This window comes from Oryx dammah, unplaced genomic scaffold (genome assembly GCF_014754425.2).
Source record: "Oryx dammah isolate SB20612 unplaced genomic scaffold, SCBI_Odam_1.1 HiC_scaffold_28, whole genome shotgun sequence".
In the NCBI taxonomy this organism is placed as follows: domain Eukaryota; kingdom Metazoa; phylum Chordata; class Mammalia; order Artiodactyla; family Bovidae; genus Oryx; species Oryx dammah.
In genome coordinates, this window is record NW_024070212.1 from 118,171,790 (window position 1) to 118,184,645 (window position 12,856).

At 63.7% G+C, this 12,856-nt stretch overlaps 1 protein-coding gene across 1 annotated transcript; it reads left to right on the plus strand.

The window, feature by feature from the left end:
- Nucleotides 1-410: 410 nt before the first annotated feature.
- BOK (BCL2 family apoptosis regulator BOK) lies at nt 411-12,474 on the plus strand. Its single transcript, XM_040232034.1, has 5 exons — nt 411-688; nt 1,196-1,447; nt 3,994-4,122; nt 10,914-11,077; nt 11,817-12,474. The coding sequence occupies exons 2-5, from the start codon at nt 1,225-1,227 to the stop codon at nt 11,940-11,942; spliced, it is 642 nt and encodes a 213-aa protein (XP_040087968.1). The 5' UTR covers nt 411-688; nt 1,196-1,224; the 3' UTR covers nt 11,943-12,474.
- Nucleotides 12,475-12,856: the final 382 nt, after the last annotated feature.

Below are 12,856 nucleotides of genomic sequence, written 5' to 3' on the forward strand. Positions count from 1 at the left end.
GTCCTAATGAAAAATCCCTGAAGGTGAGAAAAGTGATAAATTAGATGTCATGGAGAAGACTGTTCAACATAGCAACACCAAAGATGGCAGAGGAGAGTGGCAGTAACTCCAGTCAAAGCGCACACAAATGTGCGTCTGTCGATACAATGTCCAGCCAGGCGTAAGGCCAGGGACACAGCACCCAGAATATATAAAGACTCTCCAGAAATTAATACGCTAGTGGAGCCGGGGTGCGAGCCCACGCGGCTGGGGCCCCTGCTAGGTCCTGCTCACCGGGCCCGGCGGGGACAGCTCCCGCCCCCAGGCCCTCCCAGAGCGCGCCCTGGGAACTAGCCCGGTCCTCCTTAAGCGGGGCGGCGGCGGGGAAGCTCCGGCCGCGGCTCCGCCCCGGGGTTGCCTTTCCCTTAGAAGGCAAAGCCCCAAGCCTCGCCTCTAGCGGGAGGAGAGTCGCGCAGTGCTGACCAAGCTCCCCTCGCCCCCGACGACGCCGCCAGAGCCCCGGGAGGGCCCAAGGCCCCGCGCACTCGGCGCCCCAGCCGGCTCGGCGTAGACTGGGCGGGCACCGGGGCGGGGCGCGCGGCCTCGCCGGTTTGAATGGAAGGATCCCGAGCGGCGGGGGCGGCGGCTCGCAGGTCCTGAAGCCAGCAGTCGTCCCCGGCCCCCGCGCCCGAGACATGCGGCGGGAGAGGTGAGCGGGCGGGCGGGCGGAGCCATGGGGACGGCGAGGCCGGGGACAGGCGCCGAGGATCGCGAGGCGCGGAGGCGGGCGGCCCAGGACGCGGGGCCGGGCCGGGGTCCCGGCGGCCGCCGGCTGGGCGCAGGTCGGGCCGTGCCCACGCTTCCGTCGCTCGCGCACTAGTCTTCGCGCGCGGGTGCGGCGGCCCCGGAGCAAATCGCCATTTCGCCGCGGTCCCTCCTATCCTCGGCGGCCGCGAGGATCCTTGTGGTTGAGCTTGGCATCTGAAAGAATGTGACTCCGCGCTTTTAAAGATCTGGAGCACCAACCGGAGCGCTCACCCGCAGCCGGCCGGAGCCCTGCCCCGGAGCCCAGCCCCGCCCGGCCTCCCAGTGCGCCCCGGCGCGCGCCGCGCCCCCTCCCCACGCCCCGCTGCCCGCCCTCCGCGCGGCCGGCCTTCCCCTTCGCAGCCTGGCCGGGGCGACAGGGTGGGCCCGTCTGAGCGCCGTCTGCCCGCAGGTGCGGCGCCCCCCGCCCTCGTCCCCGCCATGGAGGTGCTGCGGCGCTCCTCGGTCTTCGCCGCCGAGATCATGGACGCCTTTGACCGCTCGCCCACCGACAAGGAGCTGGTGGCCCAGGCCAAGGCGCTCGGCCGCGAGTTCGTGCACGCGCGGCTGCTACGCGCTGGCCTCTCCTGGAGCGCGCCTGAGCGCGCCGCGCCGGTCCCCGGCGGCCGCCTGGCGGAGGTGTGCGCCGTGCTGCTGCGCCTGGGTGAGTGCGGGCGCCGGCCGGCCGGCGGGGTCCCCAGGCTGCCCCTTCCAGCCTGTCGGGCGGGCGGACACTCAGCGCCTCGGGTACAGCTGTCCTTGCACTGGCAGCCCACCGGGTGGCCGGGCCTCTGTCTTCCCTCCGCGGCAGGGAGGGGACTGGTCCTGGTGCCCTGAGGAATCTATCCCGCAAGGCGGGCAGGGGTTCCCTCCAGCACCCCCCTCTCCTAGCTCCCCAGTCAGCTGGCTGTGCACCCGCCAGACCTCCCATCTGCCTACTGAGCCCAGATTACACACATCCTGGCCATAAAGAATAGAAAACTCCGGGAGGAATGATGTTTTCGTGGCTAAATTTCCAGAGTGACCCTTGTACTTAGCTGGGCACAAAAATCCTTTGTCGGACCACGTGTCCTGATGTTTGTTTTGGAAAATAGGTCCTCACAGTTACTGGCTGCAGTCCTGCGTGGGCTGCTCTTTTCTCTGGGTTTGGAGGCCTCCACTGGCTCCTGCAGAAATTAGCGCCTAGGAGAGCAGAGACCGTGTGAGGCCGGGCCGCTGCGAACCCCGCCTGCACAGCTTGCTGTGTAGACGTGGTCGGGTAGTTGATTCCGGGGTCATCGGCTTAACTGGCTCCATCTTCTCCAAGGACCGCAGAGAGGGAGGGACCCTTTCAGCTGACTCATTCCACCCATCTCGCCACAGGGACTAAGGTTGCCCAGTTCTACACCGCCCGGCATGACCTTCCACGCGGGGAGTGTGCACTGGGGGGGGGGTGCGTGGGGGCACAGATGGCACCCTGACTGGGTGGCTCTCCAGACAGAGTGGGTTGAGAGACTGGCCCAGGACCCTGGGTTGGAGGGAGCACCCCGTGGAAGGGGATGCCCGCCTCTTCTCGGGCTGGCCCTTGTGTTCTGTGGACCCTGGGGACAAGGCTGTGTAGACCTGGTCTGCCCAGGAGTGTTGGCATGGTGTGCAGCTGAGAGCTGCAGGAGGGTGCTGTCCCACCAGGGTCTTGGGGGAGGGGAGCACGTGAAGTTTGAGGTTTCAGCCAAAGGTCCAGAGTGCCTGTGCTCCCCTGAGGCCAGGGCCCAAACCGTTTCTTCCAGCTGGGCTGTAGGGACAAGCCTGGGCTGAACGTTCCAGAGGGCCCTGGAGAATTCGGTATCTCGGGCTGCTGAGAGGCCCCTGGAGTGGCTGGGAGGAAGTCCTTCCTTTTTCCTGGCCTGCCCTGCGGCCCTGCTGGCCCCCAGCTCCACGGCCTTCCCTGGAACAGGGCCTTAGGACAGGGTCCCTGTTGTTTGAACTTGTCTGGAAAGCCCCGCTGTGGGCTCCGCTAATCACTGTCCCTTCCGAACTGTGACCTCGGATCCAGGGAGCCTGGGATGCTTCCGGCCGGGACTGGGGGAGCAGAGTCCAGCCAAGTGCCCCACGCTGGCCCTCCGCAGGGCCAGGCCTCAGGGCTCTCCCCAAGCTGCTTTCACTGCCAGTGCCTGGGCTCAGCATCTGTCAGGCGGCCGAGGGCCCCCCGGAGGGAGGTAGCTTGGACTCCCAACATGCGGCCCTTGTGAGCTGCTCCACGTGAGCCCCCCCTCGCCCCCACCGCTTCTTGTCACGGCCTGGAGCCGTCCCTTGCCCCCAGCACCCCCAGCCCCTCCCTGCACAGACGCCCAGCTCTGAGAGCAGCAGCAAACAAGAAGAGGCAGGGGGCGCGCCCCCGCAGCTGGTCTCTTGGGGCCAGTCCCCGGTCGCCCCCCGGGTCTGTGCGTGGGAATGGCTGGCCAGGCCCGCCCTGGGAGTTTCCATGCCACCGCCCCCATGGCTCCACCAGCCTCAGTCCCACTCTGGCTTCAGATCTTCCTGAATTGGATGGAGTGCAGCTGGCTGCAGGGCTGACGCGTCGCCCTTATCACCGGGACCTCCAGTGGGAAGCATTTCCCTGTTTGCTTTGGCTGGAGAAGCGGCCGGGCTGGGGGACACCCAGTGCGTGGGCTGAGAGGGGTTCCGGCGCGTCCCTGCGGACATGGTGTAGACGGGGCCCCGCGAGGGCGTTCCTCCACTGACGGGCATCCCCGCCAGGCACCAGGAGCCCAGGCCTGCTGCCTCCGGGCAGTGGCTGGGTCTCTGGTTTCCTGAATGATGCTGGGCCTGGCGAGGCTGCCCCGAGGCAGCCTCGGGTTCCCCACCTGTGTGGGGTCGCTGGCCCCCACCCTGCCCACGTTGGGGCTGGCTGCCCGCCTGGGCAGCTTGCTGTATGCTGTGAGTCACTGAGCAGGCACGCCCGGGATTCCCGCCGCACCGGCCCAGCCGGCTCTGCCCCAGGGAGGGGGCGGGGCGTGGCTGACTTGTCAGAAGGGCAGCCCACAGGCAGGTCTGGGGTGCCCACCACACCTCCCTGGCCTTGTCCCTGAGGACCCTGGGGGTGGTGTCAAGTGGGTGGGCATGGGAGAGGTTGGGGGTCATGGATCAGGCTGGGGTCAGGGCCCCTGCTGCGGCTGTGGGCTGGCCCCCTGGCCCATGGGACCCCTCTGACCCAGCCCTGTGCCCGAGCAGCGGACGAGCTGGAGCTGATCCGGCCCAGTGTCTACCGCAACGTGGCCCGCCAGCTGAACCTCTCCCTGCAGTCGGAGACCGTGGTGACCGACGCCTTCCTGGCTGTGGCGACCCAGATCTTCTCTGCAGGTGAGGCTTCGTATCCAGGCCGGGGACCCGCGGTGCCAGGGGGCCTGGGGCCTGGGAGTCGTCGGGGCCGAGGCTGCAGCACAGGTGGGCTTGTCGGGGAACCTCCATGGGTCTGAGGGCGGTGGGCCCCTCATGGGGTCCTGGGGCTGTGCTGGCTGGAAGTCCTGGCTGGTGGCGTGTGTGAGGCCACTAGCTGGCGCTGCTGCCCACCTGGGCTTCTTGCAGCGCGATGCCCACTCCCTGGCAGCTGGAGTGGGTGCTGCCAGGCTCCTGGAACCTGAAAAGTCTCGGGGTTGCTGCACCGGAGTCTGTTGGGCAGAGGCACGTTGCCAGCCAGCCCCCCTGCAGGAGTGGCGCTCTGCAGTGGGGGTGCCTCACCTGGGCCACCTGGCTGGCCCCTGTGGGCTTCCCAGAGCCTCCCTCTGGGCCCTGGCGGCGGGCGACGTCTATCCCTGTTGCCTCCTTCTCTCACTTCCTCACCTGAGGGCACCTCCTGCTGCTCCTGTCCACACACCTGCCTCCAGGCTCACGGGAGGCCCCCGGGCTCGTCCCCAGCCACCCCCATCCCCACGTCCCCTCCTGGGAAGCCCGCGGGCTCCCTGTGGTCCACCTGTGAGCCGGTGCCCAGCTTGGTGCACCCACCGCATTCCCGGGTCCTGGTACGGAGCAGACGCCAGGCGTTGCCGGGTGTCCAGGAGCAGAGCCCCGCCCGGGACAGCACCTTCTCCTTGGCCGACCCGGCGTGCCCCCCAGCACCTGGAGCCGCATTGGCCGGGGACCCTGAGGCACGGATGGTGGTCCCAGCCTCGGGGAGGGGTCCACGCGGGCCCACAGCTGAGTGCTCGGGGCTGCATCCCGGCTGGAGGACAGGTGTGAGTGGCCAGGCAGCATTGAGAGTGGGGAGGGCCCCCTTCCCCCTGGGGCTTTGGGGACACAACCTGCTGCAGAGGAGGCCCCAGGCAGCCGGGAGGCCTCCAGTCCTTCGCTGACTGGTGGTGTGACCTGGTGCTCTCCTTGCCTTTGCTCAGCCGAGGTGTGCTTAGCACCGAAGGGCTTCGGGGCAGAGGAGCCAGGACCACCATCCCTGCCCTGAGGGGGACCCTCCGCTCACCCACTGGAGATGGGGCCAGATGGAGGGGCTGCAGGCCCGTCAGAGGCCCCGTCTGCTGACCCCACCCTCAGGGTGTTGCCTTCCTGTGTCCCCCTCTGAGGGGCCTCCTGACCCCTGGCGGGCGGGCCGGCGTTGAAGGTGTGGGACACAGGACCGCCAGCTGTAGGCCAGCCTCCATAGGGTCTGCGCACCCCGGGCAGGACCCCGAGGGGTGGGGAGAGACCAGGGCGCCCTGAAGGGCCTGACAGCCCTCCCCCCGGGTGGGGCGCAGGGGCATCCAGGCTGGCCTGGTGGAGAAGGCAGCTGGAGGGGCCAGCCAGGAAGGGGCACAGCAGGCACCCAGGGCTGCCCGCCATACTGGGCTCCCCTCCATCCCCCGGGCCCATCCCGGCCTGATGCCGGCGTGTGGGTGGCCGCCTGTGTGTGTCTCCGAGCTGTCGGGCGGGCAGCTAGTTTATGAGCCGAGGGCTGGCTTTAAAAGGAAGGGTCATTTCTGGGAATGCGGCCGGGCGGGCGCGGGCCAGGGCCCAGGGCGGTGGAGGGAGGGTGGGGGGCCGGCCGGAGCGTCCAGCCCTGCCTGCCCAGACCACTCAGGGCCGGCCACCAGAGACGAGCCCAGAAAGGCTGTGGGTTCCAGGAGGGCCCGGGAGGCCGGGAGGGAGGTGTGTCCTGGGGACAGAGCGCAGGGTGAGCGGCAGCAGTGGCTCCTGGAGCCTGGTCTGAAACCGCCGCGCGGGGGCCGAGGTCCCCACACCCACCCCGGGCCGGGCTCCGCCCCCAGCTGGCTCCGCCCCCTCCTCGCGGCAGCCCCAACTCCCGCCTGCCCCTCATCGCTGTGTGTGTTGCAGGTAGTTTCTCGACCTCTCTGGACCCCAGAACCCCCGCGGCCTCTCCCCGCAGCGGGGCCTGGCCTGCTGACCCCGGGGCTGGACCCGCGTCCCCGTCACCCTCCTGGGCCAGCCCCTCTCCTCTGTGGCTGTGGCTGGTGGGGTAGGCGGCTCGAGGACTGCAGGGTAGGGCTTGGGTGCCCCCCACGTGCCGGCACCCTGATGCTGCCGAGCCCCCCACACGCATTGGCGGGGTGACGCTCCCACTGCGTCTTGGCTGAAGGGGTTTCTTGGTTCCCTTAAGTGGGAAAACGTAAAGTTGGCAAGTATTTTCATTTTTTTTTACTTTTAATTACAAGAAGAAAGTATTTTACCATGGAAAGATCAAAAAACACATGAGATAAAGCACTCTCAGAAGTCTGTGCTAAAAAGGCAGCCTCATTTAAACATGAGCAAAGGATCCGAATAGTCATCTCTTCTGAGATGTCCGTGAGAAGCCGCTGGCCTTCGTCAGTCATCAGGGAAGTGCACGTCCAGCCAGGAGACTCCAGCTCGCACCCCTCGGGGGTGGAGGCAGGCCGTCGGAACCCAGCACGCAGGAGGCAGAGCCGCTGCGGTGGACCAGCGTCTTCAGTGGGTAACTGATGGCTTCCTCACCTGACCCTGCAGCTCCATGCCCTGGGGTTCGCCCCGGAGAAGGGAAGCCACATGTCCACACGAGGGCGTGTCCATGAGCCTTCAGACCCTCCACCAGCAGCAGAGGGACCCCCGCCCAGGCTCGCCTCCTGGTGGGCGGTCGGTCCACCCGATGGAGCCTTGCTCCGCCGTAACAAGGAGCGCGGTGGTGATGCACAGGATGATATGAGGAACCTGGAAAACGTTTTGCTCCCTGGCTGGAGTCAGACACAAAATGGGACCTACTGAGTGATTTGGTTTGTGTGAAATGTCCAGATCAGGTCATCCACAGAGGCGAGTAGAGGAGAGATTGCCAGGAGGCAGGGTGACAGGGGCGCCGTTCTCATGGGGACAGGGGTTTGGAGTAAAGATGCCTGGAATTCAGCAGCGGTGGTGGTTGTGGAACATTGTCAACACGCTAAGAACACTGGCTCTCAGTTTTTTGCGCTGAAAGTGCAGTCCTGACCCTTGGAGCACCAGGGAAGTCCCATCTGGGTCTTCTTTTTGAAGGTTTTGGGTCTCACGCTTCAGAAGATGAATTGATGGCCCTGAGACTGCTGTGTGCCTAGTTGCTTGGTTGTGTCCACCTCTCTTTGACCGGACGGACTGCAGCCTGCCAGGCTCCTCTGTCCATGGGGTTCTTCAGGCAAGAATGCTGGAGGGAGTTGCCATGCCCTCCTCCAGGGGATCTTCCCGACCCAGGGATCGAACCCAGGTCTCCCACATCGCTGGTGGGTTCTTTACCACCTGAGCCACCAGGGAAGCTGGGTAGTGAGACCCTGTCTCCGTGAAAAATAACGCTAAGAGCTCAGAGAAGATAGGACATACCCAAGACCCATGTGGGAGACCAGCCTTCTGGCAGCTCCCAGACCAGAACTTTTCTCTCCAGGTCCGATGTGGCGGTCACGTGGAGCCCGCATGCCCACCTGGGGTGCCAAGTCCGGGGGGGGCCTGCCAGGGCTGGTGTGCCGTGAGCAGCTGGTGAACACGGCATGATGGCGCCACCCCCAGGACGTGGTGCCCCCGCGGCCTGGGTGCCCCTTGGAGGGGGCCTGTGAGCAGAGCCCTGAGGGTGGGCAGCCCCGCGGGTGGTGCTGAGGCTGGCGGAGTGAGTCCTGGGGGCCAGGGCCCGGTGCGGGGGCTTCAGACGTTGGCCTGCTTGGAAGGGGGTGGGAGTCAAAGCAACAGGTGGGCCTGGGGCGCGACACGGCCTGGTCCATGGGGTTTTTCCATCTTCGTTTAATCGAGGTGAAACTCACGTGGTATCTGATTAACCGTTTTATTCGTTGTCTGACCTCAGCTCGGGGTGTGTGTGGTCGAGCTCCCCGACCCCTGGGCCTGCACTGGGACCCCGGCGTCTGGGTCAGTGAACCCTGCGGGAAGCCCCGGTTAGGCGCCTGGAGTGTGCGATTCGGTGGCATCGGTCCACCCGCAGGGCTGCCCAGCCACTGCTGCCCAGGCCCGCTAAGCTGTCACTGCCGGCCCTGGGGCCCACCGCTCTGCCTCCTGTCTCACGGCCCTGCCGGCCCCGCTGCGTCAGGAATGGACTCACACTCGAGTCTGCGTCCTTCAGGGACGTGTTGTTTCAGCAGGCGTGGCCCTGGCCCCATCAGAGCTCCTGCCTCTGGAGGCCAAATGACCTTCTGTTGTGCAGGGGGCCCACCTCACGCTCTTCCACTCCTGTATCTTCCTGTCTTGTCATTTCCACCTCTTGCTAACTGTGAACAAGTGTTCATTTGGCTCACGTGTGCTCCTGTGACCGACCGTCCCCGGGAGCAGGGGTCCGGGGCCTGCTCTTCCCGCCTGTGCTGTTCCTGCCAGACCAGGGCCCGGCCCCCAGGGGGTGTCCTCTCACCGGTGATGGCAGGTGCCCTGAGCTGTCTTTCCCGTTACAGGGGCCAGGCTGCACAGTAACCTGGGTCCACACATTGCCACTCAACTTTCAACCTGGTAGACGATCCTTCACACCTCGTTTTAATTGGCGCTTCTTTGAGTATCAGTGAGGGTTAGCATTTTTCACATGTCTAGTGTATTCACTTCAGTGTAATTCAGTTGCTCAGTCGTGTCCAACTCTTTGCGACCCCGTGGACTGCAGCACGCCAAGCCTTCCAGTCCATCACCAACTCCCGGAGCTTGCTAAAACTCATGTCCATTAAGCCGGTGATGCCATCCAACCATCTCATCCTCTGTCATCTCCTTCTCCTCCCACCTTCAATCTTTCCCAGGATCAGGGTCTTTTCCAATGAGTCAGCTCTTTCCATCAGATGGCCAAAGTAATTGGAGCTTCAGCTTCAGCATCAGTCCTTCCAATGAATATTCAGGACTGATTTCCTTTAGGATTGACTGGTTTGATCTCCTTGCATTTCAAGGGACTCTCAAGAGTCTTCTCCAACACCACAGTTCAAAAGCATCAATTCTTTGGCGCTCAGCTTTCTTTATAGTCCACCTTTCACATCCATACATGACTACTTGAAAAACTATAGTTTTCACTAGATGGACCTTAGTTGGCAAAGTAATGTCTCTGCTTTTTAATATGCTGTCTAGCTTGGTCATAGCTTTTTTTCCAAGGAGTAATCGTCTTTTAATTTCATGGCTGCAGTCACCATCTGCAGTGATTTTGGAGCCCAAGAAAATAGTCTTTCACTGTTTCCACTGTTTCCCCATCTATTTGCCATGAAGTGATGGGACCAGATGCCATGATCTTAGTTTTCTGAAAGCTGAGTTTTAAGCCAGCTTTTTCGCTTTCCTCTTTCACTTTCATCAAGAGTCTCTTTAGTTCTTTGCTTTCTGCCATAAGGGTGGTTTCATCTGCATAGCTGAGGTTATTGATATTTCTCCCGGCAATCTTGTTCTTCATCCAGCCCAGCATTTCGCATGATATATTCTGCATGTAAGTTAAATAAGCAGGGTGACAATATTCAGCCTTGACGTACTCCTTTCCCAATTTGGAACTAATCTGTTGTTCCATGCCCAGTTCTAACTGTTGCTTCTTGACCTGCATACAGATTTCTCAGTGGCCACAGGACTGGAAAAGGTCAGTTTTCATTCCAATCCCAAAGAAAGGCAATGCCAAAGGATGTTCAAACTACTGAACAATTACACTCATCTCACAGGCTAGCAAAGTAATGCTCAAAATTCTCCAAGCCAGGCTTCAACAGTATGAACCGTGAACTTCCAGATGTTCAAGCTGGATTTAGAAAAGGCAGAGGAACCAGAGATCAAATTGCCAACATCTATTGGATCATCGAAAAAGCAAGAGAGTTCCAGGAAAACGTCTACTTCTGCTTTATCGACTACGTCTATTGTATTGTTAGTATTTTTTATTTTGTGAATCAGCTATTCATAATTTGTGTTCCTGTTTCTTTAGAAAATGTTGAAAGTGGAAGTGTTAGCTGCTCCGTCATGTCTGACTCTTTGGGACCCCATGGTGTGTAGACCGCCAGCCTCCTCTGTTTGGATTTTCCAGACAAGAATGCTGGAGTCGATAGCCATTCCCGTCTCCAGGGGATCTTTTTTTCCCCCTTGATGTACAGAATCTCTTTATGTGTTAAGGAGCTTTTTATGACTGACAGGCGTTCGTCCCCAGGTTGTCATGTGTCTGTCCTTCCCCCAGGGAGGCTCCGTCTTAGTTTTGCCCTCAGCAGCTTGGTGTCTGGGGATGGCCCTTCCTGCTGGGCCTCAGCTTCTTTCCATGGCGAGCACCCCGCTCTGTTCCGGGGACAACCAGGCTGGGACAGGTGCAGCTCGAAGCTGCTTGCTGTTCAGTACCTCCAGCGCCAGGACCCTGAGCCCCGTTGACCAGCTCAGGTCCCTCCTTGCCGAACTGCTTTTCTACTCCATTGCTTTCTCCGGCCGAGGTAGGCTGGGTCCTCTCCAGGCTCTGGCCCAGGTGTGCAGATGTGGAACAGAAGCTTAGGACATCTAGGAATGGCCCATGGGGCTGGCAGAGCTGACCTGAGCAGATGGTGGCCGGGACTTGCGCAGCAACCAGGTGACATAGCTCCCTGTCTGGTGGGGAGCTGGTGGTCAAGGCTAGCCCTGGGTGCTGACCCCAGTCACCTTTGGGGTGGTGGGTGCGTGGCTCCGGGAGGCTCATCTCTTTCAGGTGGCGCTGGCGGCTGGCCTGAAGCGGGGTCTTGGTGGCCTCTGGTGGCCAGCATTCCTCTCTCTCCCTGCAGGCATCACGTGGGGCAAAGTGGTGTCTCTGTACTCAGTGGCCGCGGGGCTGGCCGTGGACTGTGTGCGGCAGGCCCAGCCCGCCCTGGTGCACGCCCTCGTCGACTGTCTCGGGGAGTTTGTGCGGAAGACGCTGGCAACCTGGCTGCGGAGGCGTGGCGGATGGGTGAGGGCCCCCGCGGGGTGGTGGGGAGGTGACGGGCTGGAGGGGAGGGGGTCGCGGCTGGGGCTGCATCCCTGCCTCAAGGCTGACCCGGGGCGTGCCCGCTGCCCAGAGCTAAGCCTGCTGCCCTGCCCACTGGGGGGTCAGAGCCATGTCCCACCTCTGTCTCTGGATCCCACGTCACCTGCCCAGAGCTGGCCCGGCCAGGGGGCTGCTGGGAGCGGTGCCTTCTTTGTAGAGTGGGTGGTGGCAGAGCTGTGTGCAGCCCACCGGCCATGGGGACAGCGGTCAGCCCTGGGCTGGGGTTGGAGCCACGGTGGAGGCAGGGCGGCGGGGGCAGGGAGGGTCTGACTGCTAGGGTGACTCATGGCAGGTGGGACACAGGCAGCTCCGTCCCCTGCCTGTCCTGTCCTTGGGCCCGGCGGGGCTGGGCACCGGGGCAGCCAGGACGCTGATTGCCAGTGCGACCAGAGGTCAGGCTCAGGGGCTGCGCTCCTTAGCAGGACTAGGGAGAAACAGGGAAGTGAGGAGTGGCTGTCCGCTGGGCTCCTGTTCTAAGGGGTCGTCCCCCACGGCGTCTGCAAGGGGACCCGGGGAGTGCCCTGCTCAGATTCCTGCCTCTTCACGTCCGGCCTCGGACCTTCGTCCGTCTGCACCGCAGGCATCCCGTCAAGCGGCGTGGCCACCTCAGGGGGGCGGGACTGCGCCCCCCACGCCCTGACTGTGCCCTCTCCCCTCCCAGACGGACGTGCTCAAGTGTGTGGTCAGCACCGACCCAGGCCTGCGCTCTCACTGGCTGGTGGCCGCGCTCTGCAGCTTTGGCCGCTTCCTGAAGGCTGCCTTCTTCATGCTGTTGCCGGAGAGATGAGATGCTGGCTCAGGCAGGAGCCCAGGGGGCCCTCCGCCCCACCCCAGCTGGGAAGACCCTTGGAGCTGCCCCTGAGTGGACGCTGGAGGCCCTGCCCTGAGCCCCTCCTCCAAAGCCCAGACCCTCTGGACAGAGGCGTGAGGGTCTCCCCCGGGCCTGGAGCTGGGCTTCAGTGCCGACTCTTCCGCCTCGGTGCCCCTGGATGCCCTGCCCACCCCCTTCTTCCTGGGCCAGAGGGCTGCACCGCGTCCCGGCCCTAAAGCAGGCAGTGGGAGCCCCCTCCATGTCGGGACCGCGTCGGGACTGGAGCTGGCCTCGGTCCTCAAGGGAGGCGCCTCTGGCTTGGCCGAAGCCGGAGGCGCCATGGGGCCGGCTGACCCTGCATCCCGAGAGCGAGGCTGCTGTGGTGACTCCCGATCCACTTCTGGGGGAGTGTGTGCCCCACGCGTGTGGCAGGGAACCGTGGATGTGAGAGCCCGTGGATGAGGACGATGGTGTGTGTCTGACCCCAATAAAGTGCAGTGGCCGTGGAGGGTGCCCGTCTGCCTGCCTGCACCCCCCTCCCGCGATGGATGGCGGCAGCCCCACCATGACGGATCAGCACGGCAGAGCCGCCCCAGGCCCCTCAGGGAGGCTGCCTCACTGCCCTGTGCCTTGCCGGGCCCACACGGACACGCACGTGTGCATGCTGGCACCTGCGTACACACAGCCCTGCCCTCCATGGTGGCCAGCCTCCCCCGCCCGTGCCTCCCCACACCCTCCCACTGCAGTATCCTGGCCCTGATGGGGGCGGCCCGGCCGCAGGCACACGGCTGCATGTGGCCTCTCTGCCCTGGCTCCCTTTCTGTACCAGGCAGGGGGCAGCAGACGGCCACACAGGCCGCCTGGCCCGCCTCCTGCGGGAAGAGCCAGAG

Coding starts and splice junctions, on each gene's coding strand:
- BOK (XM_040232034.1), top strand. CDS start 1,225: ATGGAGGTGCTGCGGCGCTCCTCGGTCTTCGCCGCCGAGATCATGGAC. Junction 1,448..3,993: donor CGCCGTGCTGCTGCGCCTGG/GTGAGTGCGGGC, acceptor GTGCCCGAGCAG/CGGACGAGCTGGAGCTGATC. Junction 4,123..10,913: donor GACCCAGATCTTCTCTGCAG/GTGAGGCTTCGT, acceptor CTCTCCCTGCAG/GCATCACGTGGGGCAAAGTG.